Source organism: Arachis ipaensis, chromosome B9 (genome assembly GCF_059453495.1).
Source record: "Arachis ipaensis isolate K30076 ecotype BB chromosome B9, ASM5945349v1, whole genome shotgun sequence".
NCBI lineage: Eukaryota > Viridiplantae > Streptophyta > Magnoliopsida > Fabales > Fabaceae > Arachis > Arachis ipaensis.
Genome location: NC_142444.1, coordinates 43,775,067 through 43,794,246, shown reverse-complemented (window position 1 = coordinate 43,794,246; position 19,180 = coordinate 43,775,067). Strand labels below are relative to the sequence as shown.

The 19,180-nt window shown below is 41.0% G+C and overlaps 1 protein-coding gene across 1 annotated transcript; it reads right to left on the bottom strand.

The window, feature by feature from the left end:
• Nucleotides 1-3,516: 3,516 nt before the first annotated feature.
• On the bottom strand, nt 3,517-4,446 carry LOC148544488 (uncharacterized). The gene is made up of 2 exons (XM_088498941.1): nt 4,360-4,446; nt 3,517-4,260 (listed from the first exon to the last, which is right to left on the bottom strand). Exons 1-2 carry the CDS (start codon nt 4,444-4,446, stop codon nt 3,517-3,519), a joined length of 831 nt encoding a protein of 276 aa, XP_088355067.1.
• Nucleotides 4,447-19,180: the final 14,734 nt, after the last annotated feature.

The window sequence follows — 19,180 nt, the reverse complement described above, 5'->3', positions numbered from 1 at the left end:
ACAACATGTATACTTCATTAGTAAAGCACTGTAGGGATCCGAGTTGAACTACCAAAAAATAGAAAAGTTTGCCTATGCTCTCATACTGACATCTCGACGACTATGCCCGTACTTCCAGGCTCACACCATTAAGGTCCGGACTGACCAGCCCATAAAAGGGATACTGCAGAAAACAGATCTAGCAGGCAGAATTTTACAATGGACAGTCGAGTTATCCGAGTTCGACCTCCAATATGAAGCTCAGACAGCCATCAAATCACAATACTTGGCCGACTTCATTGCAGAATTCACAGATACCCTGGAAACCCCACAGAATGGAATCTCTACATGGACGGGTCTTCAAATAAGACTGGAAGCGGCGCAGGTGTGATAATAGAAAGTAACCAAGGAACCCAAGTTGAGCTTTCCCTCAAATTTGGGTTCCCGGCCTCAAACAACCAAGCAGAATATGAAGCGTTACTAGCTGGTTTGAAGCTGGCTAAGGAGGTTGGAGCTCAAAAACTCAACATCTTCAGCGACTCACAAGTAGTCACCTCACAAATAATAGGGAGCTACCAAGCCAAAGATCCCACCATGAAAAAGTATTTGGATAAAACCAAGGAACAGCTCGGACAACTCGGGAAATATAAGATCTGCCACATGCCCCGCGAACAAAATGCCCGAGCAGATGCACTCTCAAAGCTAGCCAGCACCAAACCAGGGGGCAACAATAGAAGCCTCATCCAGGAAATGCTACAGAACCCGTCAATCTCGGAAGCGGAAAAAGTCCTAGCTATAACAAGTCAGGATCAAGGATGGATGACCCCCATAATTAATTACCTCAAAAAAGAAACACTCCCCACAAATGAGAAGGAAGCAAAGAGGTTAAAATGGGAGGCTCAGTATTACACTATCATAAACAACACCCTATACAAAAGAGGGATTTCAAAACCATTGTTAAAATGTGTGCCAACCTCTAACACAAGGGAAGTTTTAGAGGAAGTACACAGTGGCATTTGTGGCAATCATCTCGGGGCACAAGCTCTCACCAAAAAGGTACTTCGGGCGGGATTTTACTGGCCAACTCTACAAAAAGAAGCTACAGAATTTGTAAAGACATGTCCCCCATGCCAGAAACATGCCAACTTTCACATCGCCCCGCCAGAAGAGCTCATCAGCGTAACTTCGCCTTGGCCATTTGCAAAATGGGGACTCGAGCTTCTCGGACCCTTTCCCTAGGGATCAGGACAAGTCAAATTCCTCATAGTCGGAGTAGACTATTTCACAAAGTGGATTGAGGTATTGCCCTTAGCCAACGCCACTGCTCAAAGAAGCCGGAAATTCCTATATAGGAACATTGTCACGAGGTTCGGGATTCCATACTCCATAACCACAGACAATGGCACTCAATTCACAGATGCAGGCTTCAGGAAATTAGTAGCCGACTTAAACATAAAGCACCAGTTCACCTCCGTCGAACATCCTCAAGCCAATAGGCAAGCCGAAGCTTCCAACAAAGTCATATTGGCTGGGTTGAAACGGAGACTGCAAGATGCGAAGGGAGCTTGGGCTGAAGAACTTCCACAGGTCCTATGGGCATATCGAACTACGCCACATTCCACCACGAACGAATCACCATTTCGATTAGCGTACGGAGTGGAGGCAATAATCCCAGTAGAGGTCGAGGAAGGGTCACCTAGAGTAGTCCACTACAATGAAGAAGCCAATTCCCAACTTCAAAGAGAAGAACTCGACTTACTTCTGGAAATCCAAGAAAGAGCTCGGATCAGGGAAGAAGCGCTAAAGCGCTGAATGGCTTCAAGATATAATCAAAAGGTAGTGCCAAGAGGTTTCGCAGAGAATGATCTCATCCCAATCCAAAACGATATTGGAACAACTCGACCCGGAAAAGGAAAGTTGGCAGCAAACTGGAAAGGACCCTACCGAGTTATAGAAGTACTTGGGAAGGGCTACTACAGACTGTCCGAACTCGATGGACGAGAGCTTCCCAGATCGTGGCACACCTGCAACCTAAGAAAGTACTATAGCTAGAGAAGGTAAAAGATCTCATCATAGGATGCACTCTTTTTTCTGAAAAGGTTTTTTTTGTGGCACCAAGTTGAGATCCAAATATTATCCGACTTAAAAGGATGAAAAACTCCAACATGTATATATTTGCACTTTCTTTTGAATAAAATATATTTTAGATATTCTACAAATTCTCAAGACGCATTAATCTGAAGCATTCATCGTCCGATTATAAAGCAACAGATCGGCAGAAAGTGAAAAATAGATTCACTGCACGATCACGATAAAAGACCAATAAAGATGAAAACGCGATTCATCTAAAGGTCGACCAAAGAAAGATAGAAACCACCTTCTACAAATCGGCAAAGATGAACACAGAATAATGCAAGAAGTTATCGAAAGTGATCCGAAAAAAGAACCTGACGAGGTCTTATGGATTGCTAAATAATAACTTAAAGACTGGCCGACGTTGAAAAGTCGGACCAAGTCAACTCAAGTTATCAGCAAATCCCTGGAAAGAGGTCTGGCCAACCCTATAAAAGAGGAATCGCTATAACTTAGAAGAGATTGACGTGACGAATCGGTCTCCTACAAAAAACAAGTTATAAAAGTAATCCCTGAAAGAGACCTGACAAAGGTCCAAGAAAGAGGATTACAAAAAATAACTTAGAAGAGGACGACGTAAAGAAGTCGACCTCCTACAAACAGCAAGTTATAAAAGTAATCCCTGAAAGAGACCTGACAAAGGTCCAAGAAAGAGGATTACAAAAAATAACTTAGAAGAGGACGACGTAAAGAAGTCGACCTCCTACAAACAACAAGTTATAAAAGTAGTCCCTGAAAGAGACCTGACAAAGGTCCAAGAAAGAGGATTACAAAAAATAACTTAGAAGAGAACGACATAAAGAAGTCGACCTCCTACAAACAACAAGTTATAAAAGTAATCCCTGAAAGAGACCTGACAAAGGTCCAAGAAAGAAGATTACAAAATAACTCGGAAAAGAACGACGCAAAGAAGTCGGTCTCCCACAAATAAGTTATAAAAGTAGTCCCTGAAAGAGACCTGACAAGGGTCCAAGAAAGAGGATTACAAAAATAACTGGAAAGCGGACCAACGTGAAGAAATCGGTTACGGAGTGCTAGAAATAAATATAAGTAAAAGCGAGAAAACCGAAATACAAGTTGGACCCACATATCCACAACCTCAAAGGATCCAAGCTACAAGCAGTAAGTACAAGGCAATCCAAAGAGAACGAGCAGCAAGGCTCTAACACTCTCAAAACTCAGAAAGGTGTCAAGACAAGTGCAAACACGCATAATATAAAATATTATAACAAGTTTCAGGGTCAGGCCCAAAAAGCTTGAAAGTTACTTGTTGTTTTTTCAAATCAAAAGTTGCTAAACAAGCAACCAAAAGGAGTATCAACAGTCAGCATAATATTCAAGACTACAAAATAAAGAGTTTAAAAGCCCACAAGTCGGGCTATTCACACAAATATCCAAGAAAATTCAGCTAAGACTAGAAGACTTCTCGGCAACATCAGTCTGAGGTGAAGGAGGGTGAGCCTGAAGAGGCACTGCATCCACCGTACCGTCATCCCTATTCAGAATTTGACAATCGGGATCTAACTCCGGACGAACGATCCCAGCGGGAGGAGCTATAGAAGTCGACATTTTAGCAGCAGGCACAGGGGGAGGCCCGACGTCATCATCATCTTGGTCGTCCGGGACAATCTTACCATCCCTTACAACGTTGTCCAAGCTGAAGAGAGTAAGGTCAACCTCAGGAGCAAGAACTTGAACCTGCTCCTTTAAATTATCATAAGCAGCATTTACGCTGCCGACAAGATGACCTTGGAGCTCGGAGTAGTCAACTCGGGCAGATTCCAACTCCTCCCTCAGACGTATTACCTCCCGATAAGATGTGACGTAACTGTCCTTATGCCTCAAAGCAGTGTCCTCGGCCAACCTCACAAAGGCCGCCAGGGCAAGAGAGCTAGCCTTCTCGTTCTTCAGATCCTTCTCCAGCTTGGCTACTTTCACCTCAAGCTCCTCCTTCAAGCCCTTCATCCGATCAAACTCTTGTTTGGCCTCCTCCATGAAGGCTTTAGTGGCATGAAGAGGAAGATTTTGAGCAGTCCGATACAGGGCAGCCCCCATATAGGCCATCTTGATGCTACTCCGAGTTATGAAGTCCAAATGGCAAAGGAGAGAGGCGTCGTCAGTAGGGACAATACCATAAGGACCGATCTGCTGGTCAACAAACTCCACCGCATCAAAGTCAGGAGCGTCAAGGTTAAAAGGCTCAATTGTTTTTTGTTTTTTGTTGGGAGGAGCACTAGAAGTAGCAACAGAAGCCTGTGGAGGGTCAGCTAGACGAACTCGAGCAGTGGGGATCACCTTCTTCGGCCCAGGAGAACTCAGCACGGGCGGCTTCATTGGAACTTGAGAAGATTCCTCTCCCGCCACCTTGGCCGAGATATTTTGAGCAGAAGCAGCCTTCTTTGCCTTTTTGTAGGCCTTCATGGAATCATTATTTTTCGACATCTCTGAAAATACAGAATCAACCATAGTGATGAGTTACAATCTAGAAGAAGCAAAACTAAGAAACAAGTATAGAAACAAGTCGGACAGTACCCAAAGCAGTTCGAACCAAAGACGGGTCACTCAAAAATATTTTTGTATCAAGATGGGGTGGTTTCCCCCATAAATCTTCAAGAACAAATACAAAAGCTCGTTCAACCTCGTCAAGCATCTCCCATGTATAGCGAGACACTCTCACATTCTTTTCCCATTCTAGAGGAAAGGCAGGCTCATCATTTTCATCAAGAAAAAAGGGGCGGGCCCCCTCAACAGCACGGACTCGGAAGAAATAATTCTTAAAATCTTTAAAACACTCATCATACATGGCAAAAACTTTATGCCCCTGGGCCGACCTGAAAGAAACCCAGGAAGCTTTCTTTTTGGAAGACCCTCCGGGCTTGACAGAAACAAAAAAATAGAGGAAAAGAGTTTGAGAATGTGTTATGCCTAACTCTTGGCAAAGCAACTGGAAAATCTTGATAAAATCCCAGGAATTCAGATGAAGTTGGGATGGGGCAATATTACAAGACCACAACAAATCGGTCTCGAAAGCAGTAAAAGGAAAGGTAATGTCCAACTGGCTGAAGAAATATTCATAGGCGTAGAAAAAGGGACGCTCCCCCTCGACCGAAGTAGGAAAACAAACCCTCTCATCAGAGTCGGGCACTATAAGCTCATAATCCCTCTCCCGAATGCTGCTACCATAAATCCTATGACGTTTTCTCAGCTCTACACAAAAATCAGCGTCCACCACAGAGACACACATCAAGACAAGGGAGTCCAGCCAATCAGACATCCCTTCGGGAACTTTAGAAGACATCTCTACAATGTTATTGCGAGAAGACATGAGGCCAACTAATCCTACAATAAGAAAAGAAGATGGGATTACTAAAAAACATCTCGGACGAGGGGTAAAATAACTCGACTAATATACAGAAGAACAAACAGAAAAGGAAAATCCCAAGACTCAAACCAAAGTCCTGGGGCATCCTTTGGAGGCAGTAACAAAGCAAGGTTTCAGGAAAAATTCACAGCTTACGTCCTGGCATCTCTCAAAAAAGAAAAGATTTCAAATAACGGACATTTCGGAAAAGAAAGTCAGAACACAAAAAGTCACTATCTTTTTACAGTCTATCAGCAAAAAGCATCGCCAAACATCAAACATGCCAAAGCGAAAATCGTCAAAGGCGCAACCTTTTCTCAAAATCAAACAAAAACCAAAACAAATATCGCAGCAAACAGGGAAAGCTATCAACAGGGCAAAAAACCAAGGAGCAATCTTCGATTAAGTGAGTAAAAATGCAGTTTTTCTGGGTATCGGACAGAAGCGACAGTAGAACATGCAAAGCCCTAGAAGCATCAAAGAAAACAGGAAAGGCGAAAAGGTTCATGCAAAGGATGAAGAAACTCTCAGAACACACATTACAACAGCAAGCAGGCGCGACAAAAAAAGAAAGATCCAAACTTTCTCTAAGCAAAATCAAAACTTCCCCACAAAACTAAAAACAAAGCATCAAAGACGAGAAGAAATTAAAAATGGAACCAACCTGGAAAAAAGCAGAGCCTTAGAAGGGTTGAAGATGGAAAGACGGAATCGCCGGATCGCTAAATGACGCCGCAAAGGCAAAATGTAGGCGAGAAGCAGAAGGTGAGAGAACGAACGGAGAAGTTACAAAGAAAGATGAAGGAGAGAAACCGTTTTCTGAGTGTAGAAATTCAAAATAAAGCTAAAGGAAACAGGGCAATTAATACCAATTAATGAAGGTATTAAACCCTCGCACGTTCCCAAGATCAAAGTGCTGATATAAAAGCACGCGCTTTTAGAAGAAAAACGTTCCACATTCAAAAAGGTTCTACAAAGGAAGGAATCGACTAAATGCCTGAGTTCGGCTTCACTAGAGAAGGACCGAAGTCAAGGACTCGACCTCAAAAAAGAAGACCGAGCTCAAGCAGGGGCACTGTTCATACCCTGGGTCGAGCTATCCGACCTGGGATGATTGGTGACGTTGGGATTTTATGGTGGTAAAGAATTTTATAAAAACAGTCGCGTTGTAGATATAGTCTCTAAACCAACAAAAATTCCTTCGTACAAACGTTTGGTTGTCACAAGTAACAAACCCCTAAATAAATTGATAACCGAAGTATTCAAACCTCGGGTCGTCTTCTCAAGGAACTGCAGGGAAGTATGTTCTTATTATTGGTTATGGAGATTGTAAATTGGGGTTTTGAGAATGAGGAGTGAATAGTTTAATTAGCAATTAAAGTAAATGAAGAACAAGCAATTTAAATGGCAAGTAAAATAAATAAATGACTGTAAATAAACTTTTGGCAAGGTGTGAGAAATTAGAGGTCCTATCCTAGTTATCCTTATCAATGAAGATGAGAATTGAATCTTAATTCCACTTTGTTAACCCTTACTAAGGTAAAGGAAGGTCAAGGGATTAATTGGTTTGATCTTCAAATCCTATTTATTCCCTAAGAAAAGATTGGGATTATTGAAGTTCAATTTAATTAACAAAGATAACAATTATCAATCATGTTTGAGTTTGATAACTCCTGAGTTACTGATTTCTTAACCAAGACCAAAAGGAGAAAAGTAAATCTACTGGAATAAAAATGTCTTCAGATGGGAATAATAGCAACATAAATAAAATAAAGCAAGATTAAATTGAAATACCTCAAATAACATTAATTCAAAAGAGTAATCTATAACATGGAAGAATTCATAAATCAAACTGCAAAAGTAAATAAAAAGGAATATTGAACCTGATAAAGAGATAATCCGGAAAGCGAATAAAATCCTAATTCTAAATCCGAATCCTAAAGAGAGAAGAGAGAGGAGAGAACCTCTCTCTAAACTAAATCTAAATCATGAAAACTAACTAAAGTGGACGTCTCTCCTTGAATGGATGCATTCCCCCACTTCATAACCTCTGGTCTATGCCTTCTGGACTTGGATTTGGGCCAAAAAGGGCTTCAAAATTTGTTGGGAGCGTTTTCTGCAATTTCTGATGCGTGGCCTCTATCACGCGTCCGTGTGGGTCACGCGGTCACGTCATTCGGAGTCTTCCTTGTCACGCGGTCGCGTCAGTCATGCGACCGCGTCATATGTATTCTGCTTAAGGCGCGCAGTCGCGTCAGTCATGCGGCCGCGTTGCTGCTTCTTCGCGCTTGGCATGCGTCCGCGTTGTCCATGCGATCGCGTGGCTGCCAGTTTCTTCACAAACTCCGTTTTATGCTTTCCTTCCATTTTTGTATGTTTCCTTTCCATCCTTTGAGTCATTCCTGCCTTAGAAGATCTGAAACTACTCAACACACTAATCACGACATCGAATGGAAATAAAGGTAATTAAAATAATTAATTTTAAAGCATAGGAAACATGTTTTTCACATACATCACATAATAATGAAGGAAAAGTAAAACCATGCAGTTAATATGAATAAGTGGGTGAAGGATTGAATAAATCACTCAAACTAAGCAAAAAATATATCATAAAATATGGGTTTATCAACCTCCCCACACTTAAACAATAGCATGTCCTCATGCTAAGTCCAAGAGTAATGTTAGGTTAAAGTGGTGGAATGCCATGCAATGCAATCTAATCTAAATGCAACTACCTAAATGAATGATGCATCATGCAATTCTAATTTTTATTCACTTGTATATAAAGCTTGCATGTAGTTGAATTAATTCACATTCTCAATGAGTCATATATATATAAAATAGCCAAACCTTAGATAGTTGATAAAGTTCCTTTACAATTGAAATGGGAGAGAAAAACATTTTATAAACTTGCAAGACAATTAATAATTTCAACAGAGAATATGTTAATGAGCTATTAAACCCTCACTGGATTTTGTGTTTACTCTCTAGTCACTCAGTGTTTATTGGGTTAATCACTTTATTCTTCTTTTTATTCTTACTTTCTATAACTTTGTTCTTCATCTAACCAATCAACAATTATAGAACATAGACATAGCAAAAATCATGAGGTCTTTAGTTAAGGTCATAATGGGGCCAAGGTAAAGGTAAGGGTATATGTATAAGGCTAAGTGAGCTAATAAGTGAATCCTTAATTAGTCTAAGATCTCACCTAACATACATACTTTGTAAAGCAAAGCTTCTTTACCTATTTTCCCATATTTTCCCACTTTTGATGTTACATGCTCAGGTTTCAATGTTTATTTTTTTCCCATGTGCATTGCTTTATTTCACATTTGGGGATTTCTTTTGTGTCCCCTTTATTCAAATACTGAAAAATAAATTTTTTTTATGCACATGGTAATTCAATTATTTTGATTTTACATGAGCATGCTTCCCAAAACTTTTATTTTGAATTATTTCATTCTTTTCAACTTTTCTACCTTTTGTTTTTATCATCCATGTTCCCAATAGGTTTTTCCACATTTAAACCATACATACTTCCTATCTTAAGCTGACCAAGGATTCAACTTAGGATTTTTATTTTGTTTTTCTGCTTAAGGCTAGTAATGTGGTTTATAGAAAAAAGGGATTTAAAGGCTCAAGGGGGCTAACAAGGGTGATGTAAAAGGGTAGGCTATTTTGGGATAAGTGAGCTAAAATCAAATAATGGCATCAATCACTCTCTTGGTATGTATTTCTATTCTATAATTGGACATGATTAAAACAAAGTAAAGAACACAAGAATACAAAAGAAGGGTGGAACACACAGGAATAAAATTATGGTTTGAATATAATCATACAATTAAGCTCAAAACTCACAGGCTGTGTATTCTCTAGTTCAAAAATCATTTATCACTTATGTATGTCATGCAGGTTTAGTTAAAAATTCCCATTATTCTCAATGTAAAGCTTAAGGTGGCTTTAAAGTTCTAGTATTTCTCCTTGATGAAATGTTGTTAACTAACTAACATGTAATGCTATATATACAAGGTGTGTGGATTATTTCCATTACTTCCTTTTTATATTTTTCAATTTAAACTAAGCTATCTTATGCTAAAAAAAGGGTAAACTATACTAATTAATCCACAATTTCTATAACTAATAAGTTAGAATTGCAACTAAAACTAAATGGCTAAAATATGAACTAAAGTGCAAAATGTAGAAAATAGAGTAAAAATACATAAAAATAGCAATATATAAGTACTGAGAAAATAAAAATAAAAATAAAAATACATAAAAGTAGCAAAATAAATAAAAAGAGTATGTAGTGGTTCACCAAAAAAAAAGAACGCCAAAGATGGCGACCTCCCTATACTTAAAATGAGGCATCGTCCCTGATGCTCATTCAAGCAGGGTGTGAAGGGGTGTCATCACTGGAAGGACGGGTAGCTGGAGTCTCTGGACGGGGGGGTGTGTGGGTGGCGCTGAGCGGTGATGACGGGGCGGCGGCGGTGGGTGGTGGTTGCGGAGGGGGAGGCAGTGGCGTTGGAGGGGAAAGAAGAAGGAAGAAGAAGAAAGAAGGGGGAAGGAGGAAGGGGGTGGGTGGCGGCGGCGTCTGGGTGGTCGGCGGCGTGATGGTGGTTCGGTGGTGGTGGCTGGGTGGTGGTGGTGTGATCGGAGAAGAAGAGAGGGAAGAGAGGGGTTTGGGGGGGCGCGACTGATAGGGTTCGCGTGACTGGAGGGTATAAATTTGAATCCACGCGATCGCGTGGGGCACGCGGTCGCATGGAATGGGGAAAGAGTGAATGACGTGCGATCGTGTCGCTGGAAATTGTGCTAAACGCACGATTCCAGCGTCGTTTCAGCGCAACTCTCTGTCTCCTTTTGGGGTGTTGTGCAATCCATGCGACGCGATCACGTCGCTCACGCTGTCGCGTGGGATTAAGGTTGTGCAAGTGACGCGATCGCGTGAGTGACGCGATCGCGTGGGTCATTTGTACAAAACGCACAATGACCGCACGATTCCAGCCTAACTTTCTGGACATTGGATCTTTACGCCGATCTCCAGGGCACGCGGCCGCGTAGATGACGCGGTCGCGTGGGAAGTGTTTTTCGCAACTTGACGCGATCGCATGAATGATGCGGTCACGTCGCGCACCCTTTTCTCTTTTTTTTTTTATGCAGGTATGCAATTATGCAGTATGCAGAATGCAATGATTAATATGAATGAGATGCAAAACTCCAGGTTCAATAAAATAAAACTTGAAAACAAATAAAACTAAATAAAAATTGAAAAAGGGACGATCATACCATGGTGGGTTGTCTCCCACCTAGCACTTTTAGTTAAAGTCCTTAAGTTGGACATTGGATGAGCTTTCTGTTATGGCGGCTTATGCTTAAATTCATCCATAAATCTCCACCAATGCTTGGAATGCCAATAGCCTCCGGGGTCCCAAACTAGGCATGTGAAGCTTCTGAGCAGCTTCAGACAGATTGTCAGGCTCCCGGGGTGATGATTGTTAGCATAGATTCCAGGATCCCAAACTTTGCTGTTAAATCCACCTTCGTCTTGATCTATACTTTTCCATCTGGGCGGTTTAGAAATTAGATTCTCACCAGGATAACCAAACGTTTCCCGAGATCCATCCGATTGATCATGATGCCAATCCGTGCACTTCGAGTTGAAGCGTGGAACCTTATTGAACCTTGTGCACCAGCTCTGAGCACGAGACATTTCCCGCTTACTCTTAAAGCCGCAGAAAGCTCTAAGCTGGCCATCTGTTTCAAGCAACCCATATTCAAGTGGAAAAATATAGTTAAAGGTTAAGGATTGTACCCACTTAAAACTTGTATTGGGTGGTAATGGCCTTGGGATAGGTGGTTTCAGTGGTTCTGTGAGTTCTACTCCCTTGTGCTCTTCTGTGAAATTCTCCACTTCCTTGCAAGATTCTTCAAATGTATCCATGTCCTGATCAAGGCCATCTATATCTTCCTCATCACTTAAGTCATAGACTGGAGGTTGAGAGAAATCTACCTCCGTATCATCTTTGTATTCACTCGAGGAAGATTCTTCGATCTCAGAGAATTCACTTGCGGATGCAAGCTCATTGCTAGAAGAACTTGACTTGAGATTATTGTCATCAAGGAAACTTGCTTCTTGGATTATTCTGTCTAGTTCTTCATGAAATACCTGCCCTGGGGACTGCGCGCAATCCTCCTTAGCATCAATTGTAACATCCTTGACAGAATTTTCCACAATTCTGGATTCCCATGGAAGTTCAGCATCTCCTAAGTCTTCAACCAACTCTTCTTCTTCAATAATAACAGCTTCCTCTACTTGTTCCAGTACGAAGCCATGCTCTGTCTTGTCCACTGGAGTTTCTAGTATCTCCTTCATAATACGCTCTTCGTTAGATTGTCCACATAGGGCTGTGGGAGGTCCTTGAATGTTCGAACGTCTAGAAGATAATTGACTTACTGCTTGCTCCAGTTGATGAAGGATTGTTTGAAGTCGATTTACTGTTTCCTTGAGGCGAACCTCTGATTCTCGGGGTGATAGATTTGGATATGGCACAGGGGAAAGTGGTGGTGTTTGGGAGTGATTGGATTGGAACTGGGGTAAATGAGGATCATGTGGTGGCGAATGGTGAAAAGGAGTTTGTGAGTGTAGTGGTTCGAAGCTATGTTGAGAGGATGGCCTATAAGCACAGGGTGGGTCTTGTTGGTGATTACAAGGTTATCCACCATGTCTATTTGCTTGGTATGCATTGTAGAATGGTCTTTGTCCATGATATCTTGGAGGGTGTTGTTGCCTAAAGGGTTGATCAGATCCTCTTGGCTCCATCCATCTTTGGTTGCTCTGACATTGATGCATGTTCCTGTTATAACTTCCATTCCTTTCAATAACATTAGAACCAAACTCAAAGCGAAAGGGATGAGAATTCATAGTAGCTAATAGAAATAAAGATGGGAAAATAGAGACAAATAAACAAGTAAAAGAAAAATATTTACAATAACCAATAATAAGGCACACGATTGCAGTTCTCCGGCAACGGTGCCATTTTGACGTTGGGATTTTATGGTGGCAAAGAATTTTATAAAAACAGTCGCATTGTAGATATAGTCTCTAAACCAATAGAAATCCCTTCGTACAAACGTTTGGTTGTCACAAGTAACAAACCCCTAAATAAATTGATAACCGAAGTATTCAAACCTCGGGTCGTCTTCTCAAGGAACTGCAGGGAAGTATGTTCTTATTATTGGTTATGGAGATTGTAAATTGGGGTTTTGAGAATGAGGAGTGAATAGTTTAATTAGCAATTAAAGTAAATGAAGAACAAGCAATTTAAATGGCAAGTAAAATAAATAAATGACTGTAAATAAACTTTTGGTAAGGTGTGAGAAATTAGAGGTCCTATCCTAGTTATCCTTATCAATGATTATGAGAATTGAATCTTAATTCCACTTTGTTAACCCTTACTAACGTAAAGGAAGGTCAAAGGATTAATTGGTTTGATCTTCAAATCCTATTTATTCCCTAAGAAAAGATTGGGATTATTGAAGTTCAACTTAATTAACAAAGATAAAAATTATCAATCATGTTTGAGTTTGATAACTCCTGAGTTACTGATTTCTTAACCAAGACCAAAAGGAGAAAAGTAAATCTACTGGAATAAAAATGTCTTCAGATGGGAATAATAGCAACATAAATAAAATAAAGCAAGATTAAACTAAAATACCTCAAATAACATTAATTCAAAAGAGTAATCTGTAACATGGAAGAATTCATAAATCAAACTGCAAAAGTAAATAAAAAGGAATATTGATCCTGATAAAGAGATAATCCAGAAAGCGAATAAAATCCTAATCCTAAAGAGAGAAGAGAGATGAGAGAAACTCTCTCTAAACTAAATCTAAATCATGAAAACTAACTAAAAGTGGACGTCTCTCTTTGAATGGATGCATTTCCCCACTTCATAACCTCTGGTCTATGCCTTCTGGACTTGGATTTGGGCCAAAAAGGGCTTCAGAATTTGCTGGGAGCGTTTTCTGCAATTTCTGGTGCGTGGCCTCTGTCACGCGTCCGCGTGGGTCACGCGGTCGCGTCATTTGGAGTCTTCCTTGTCACGCGGTCATGTCAGTCATGCGACCGCGTCATATGTATTCTGCTTAAGGCGCGCGGTCGCGTCAGTCATGCGGCCGCGTCGCTGCTTCTTCGCGCTTGGCATGCGTCCGCGTCGTCCATGCGATCGCGTGGCTGCCAGTTTCTTCACAAACTCCGTTTTATGCTTTCCTTCCATTTTTGTATGTTTCCTTTCCATCCTTTGAGTTATTCCTGCCTTAGAAGATCTGAAACTACTCAACACACTAATCACGGCATCGAATGGAAATAAAGGTAATTAAAATAATTAATTTTAAAGCATAGGAAATATGTTTTTCACATACATCACATAATAAGGAAGGGAAAGTAAAATCATGCAGTTAATATGAATAAGTGGGTGAAGGATTGAATAAATCACTCAAACTAAGCACAAAATATACCATAAAATATGGGTTTATCAATTGGCGACAAAACGACCGACCTCTTCAGGTCAGGCTATCCAACCTCTTCTCAAAGAGGTCGGCCAAATCGACAGAAAAGCCCAATAAAGGGCCCAAATCCACAGGCCATCCAAGCCTATAGAGATAAGGGCAGTTCCCTTGAAGATAAGCTGACCTCAACTCAAAGATAAAGATAAGATAAGATAACTAACTTATCTTATCTAAAAAGGTCACTCTACACCATTATAAATACACTGGAGTACCCAGGTATAACTCATACTCTAATTCTACAATAAAACTGCTTAATACCCGTGCTAACTTAAGTATCGGAGTCTCTTGCAGGTACCCCCCACCCTCCGGTGACCAAGGATCAGAAGTGCAGCCAGTCCAACAAGTCGGACACAACAGCTCCGGCCGCCACCAGCCAGTCGGACACGTCATCTCCGACCAGTACAGAAGATCTCATCTGAGATCGACCTACAGTTTCAGGTAACCCTCGGAACAGAACCCAGTTCACATATAAGTGATTTAAACAATTCTTAGATGGACCCGGAATCACCCAGAAATTCAGCTCAGTAGAACACTCACAGACCAACGACCAGGTTGAAGTGACCAATAAAATAATCCTGGAAGGACTTAAGAAGAGGCTAGACGAAGCCAAGGCATTGTGGCGTCACGAGCTAGCATCTGTCCTCTAGTCATACCGAACTTCACTTTAGAGCTTGATTGGAGAAACACCTTTTAGGTTGACATACGACATGGAAGTCGTCATCCTGGTTGAAGTTGGAGAACACGACGAAGGACACGATGAAGCCACAGAACAAGATCTCTTAGATGAGGTAAGAAACATAGCCCACCTACAAGAACTTACCTTGAAAATAAGGGTGAGCTTAAGGTATAACCATGACGTCGTGAAACGATAATTCATACAAGGAGACCTGGTCCTCCGATGTAATGACATCAATCTCCCAACTCCAAGAGAAGAGAATCTAACTCCAAACTAGGAAGGACCCTACCGAGTCAAAGCTGTGATCGGGAAAGGGACCTATATGTTGGAATGGCTCAATAGCACCGAACTACTGAGGTCATGGAACGCCACCAATTTATGACGCTATTATTTGTAAATTGGGCTTCTGAGTGGGTAACTTAGGAAAGTTATTTCACTTTTTTCTTGTTTTATTTGGTTTTAAACCCGGGCACACTTTCCTACACCAAGTTTCGAGGAGGTTTTAACGAGGCCCACATTCTCTTAAAACTTTTAATAAAATTTTCCCATTTCTTTATATATTTATCCGTATTACTTCCAACAAGTGAAATCCAAAAACTATAAAATGGAAAGTCAAAAAAAATAAAAGCAACTATCCTTGGGTACCAATCACCCCTGAGGCCAACAAAAAATGGATATCTAAAATAATAAAACAAATTAATCAAAAAAACGGCTTACCACGAAGCCCAAATTCTTCACAACAGCACTAAAAGACCCTAACAACAAAGATATATGTCGAATAAATGGCTTACAAACTTAGTAAAATACTTCTTTTTTCTACAAAGCACTAACAAATCATTCAAATTTCACAATCTGACCACCCTTCACGGTCCAGAAGGCCCCCATCATCGACACATCCACGTCAGGAGCCAACACCTGGACTTGAGCTTTCAAAGCCTCCTTGGTTGCCGAAATAGCTTCCTTGGCATCGGTGAGTAGGCTTTCTTTATCCTTCTTCGGATGGGCGATCTCAATCTTCAGAGACTCCACCTTGGAACTAGTGGAAGACGCCTCTATCTTAGCATCAACAGCCTACTTTTGAGGTCGAGCTAGCTGGGAAACAAGCTCAGTGTCTCGTTCAAAAAGAAGTAGAATCTCTGAGCCGGACTCCTCTAAATCCTTCACAACCTTCTGTCGAGAAGCCGCAATGTCCTCCAGCTTCTTCTTCAATTTGCCGACCTCCGCCTGAGAATGGTGAAACTTACCAACCAGAAGGAACACTTGAGATAGCTTCGGCTCTGCCTTCCGCACAATTACGGCAAAGCGGAGAAGGGCCCGATACACGAACTTAGCTTGGCCTACAAGGTCACAATCATGGAAGAACTCCTCGGTACTTGGTAATAGATGTTGATCAATAAAGGCCATAGCATCAAAATCCTTATCCATCACGGAGGTAACACCCACCTCCTCTTCAAAATTCTCACTGCTATTCTCCTCGACCGGCCCCTTCTGCTTCTTATTGGACTGAGGGTTAGGGATCTCCACAACTTCGGCATCGGCACTGGTGGCCCCAGCAGTAACCACCTCCTAAGACACTATTTATGAGTCCAATTGTGAAAAAACCAGAGGAGTCGACAGCGAGGCCCTGTCTCCCCGCCTTCTGAATCACGAAGAAAAGAGATCTTCAACCTCACCAATGTTGTCTGCTCGCCAGCCATTTCAACTACAAAAACAAAGCAAAAATTACAAGTTATAAACCCGAAAATACAAGCAACAAAACTACAAACTCAAAAACTCAAAACGGGGGAGACCTATCCACATAAGATCTACCCACCTCGGGATCCCCCCATAATAACGCTAGGATTCAATAACTTATCCCTGAAAATTGCCAACAAAACATCAATTCGGCGCCCACTCCTGGGTCAACCAAAACGAGATCCTCCCATAATATCGCTAAGATCTACCCACCTCGGGAGACAAACCTTCATAAGTCACCCTAGTCAGATAGGAAGCCCCCACCCTAAAATTTCAATAAGTGACAATCCAGCGCTCGCCCTCTTGGGTCAATCAAAACAGGTGATGACCTCGGATGAGGAGAACCTTGAAATACTCTGCCTAAAACCATGGAATGAATCCTCGAACAAGTCAAAGATCCGACGATTCGGCTAAGCCCGGAAGAAGATATAGCCCTTTCGATGCTTCCCCTCCTTTTGCAGAATGGTACAGAGAAAGAAAAATAGAAAAACCTCAACCCGAGCTGAAACCTTCAAAAATTCACACACCAATTTGAAGGTTCGGATGGCCGCCCAACTGTTCGGATGCAACTGGGGTGGTGCTGCAAAAATATGGTGTAGAAGGGCCATGGCTAAATCAGAGAAGGGAAACCGAAGCCCTAACTTTGTGAATAAAGGCTCATACGCCCACATCCAATCAGAAACTCGAGAAGAGTGCAAGTTCAAATAGCACACCTTCTCGTTCTCATCGGCAAGCACGAGCTCGTACTGTTGCTCCGCCTCGCCACCACCACATATGTCCCCCTCGACCCGAAATTTTTTATGATCGTCCTCGCGCAACCAAGAGGGTGTACCCGACACATCGGAAGTCACCCCATGATAACGATCGGGTACACCCCTGGCCGAAAAAATTAGGCTCGAGTTCTCCTGAACTGTCCTCCGTCACACCATACCTACAGCCAAAGGGGGTACTACTGTCAGCCCACTACCCAAAAATACAGAGCATATATAAATCTTAGCCTATGTTAATCTCACAACAACTACTAAATTCTATGTGTCAAAAATAGTGGCACCCCCTACCCACTAACACAGTATAGAAGAAATACAGAAGGGCAAAACATAAAATAAACTACCGGTCAAACTAAGTAATGGGACAGAAAGCGGCGTACCTTTCACAGAAATACAAATGCACAAAGAGGCACAAAACACAAAGCCCACGCTGACCGCAAAAATATGCAGAAATGGAGCATAAGAAGTGCATGAAATATAGAACAGAAAAAATGCGAAAAAAGGAGAAAAGTCTGAAAAATTCAAAAGAGAACCCCTCGCAAATATATATGAGACAAGAAAATAAAAGAGGAAGGACAAATATGGAAAAACACCTGTCACTCTCATTTCGTGAATTTGACGCCATCATGAAAACTGCTAAACGGTCACTTCACCAAAGAAGTGTAACAAACAGATATGAAGCCCATTTGCCCACTCAATAATCCACCGATCTCGCCACCTCATGAAGACAAGAGAAGTTCAAAACATCAGCGTCAAGACCTCAGCCTCCGAGCCCTTGCGCCCTGGAGGTAACTGTTACAGACTTGGACTCCCAAGTCTCCTTGGGTCCCTCACGAACCGGCCCACCCAGAGCCATCCGAGATCCCAACTAACTCGTCTAGAATCTGGTGCAACGGGACCCACTTTATCCCCAGAAAAAATAACTTATGCCATATATAAAAAGAGAGCTTAGTTGCTCTCCCAAGTACGATCCAACCTACCTTAACACTAAAATCCTACCTCAATAATTCTCTAACTTGGGCATTGGAGTGTCTTTGCAGATACCACCTCCGCCGCTCCAGAGGTCCGATCACGTCATCCGTCGAGACCAACGAGTTCTCAATCCATCTCTTCAACCCGTTCAAGATCATCCTTGTACATCTACCATGTTTAAAAATAAAAAAAAAATCACAGATCAAATAGACTAAGGGCCCATTTGAAAAGTTTCAAAAGTAACTTTTTTGAGATTTTGACTTATAAAAAGTAGTAGTATTAATGTCTGGTGCAATTTTCAAAATCAAATTGCAGCTTTCTAAGAAGCTATTTAGGAACTTATAAAGAAGTTAAAAAAATTACTTCTCTCATAATAATACTATTTTTTATCACATTTTTATAAAATAAGCACTTTTAGAACTAAAAATCCAAACACAAAATAACTTATTTATAAGCTATTTTTAATATAATTATTTATTGTTTAAATTATTTTTTTAAAAGAAATTTAATTAAGCTGTTTATCCAAATTGAGCTAAATTCATGTCATATATTATATTGTAATATATTATATTATATATCATGCTTCTTCATCACTGACTTGGCAAGGGATAATTTTCCATAAGCAGTTCACATCCTTCAAGATACCCTATCTATTGATTAGTTAGACACAAACCATCATTCACTGAAAAATATCACACTAATATTTTGCCGTCAGTGTCTACAACCTTTCTCCTTCCTGCAAACAAAATAATAATATTTCCAATAGTATAAGTATTTCAAATTTATTTAAGTTGGTCCCTTGAAAAAGTTTAGAAAGATATCTTGCATCTGCCAATTATGGTTTAATAGGAATATAAATATGGAAAAGAAAATGTATATTGTCAAAACTCAAAAGAAAGGTTATGTGTCACAAGTTGTGCTAAGATTGGTTTTGTACATTTTACCAAGAATATTTCTTATTCAATAAGTTTGTCGTCAGCAAAA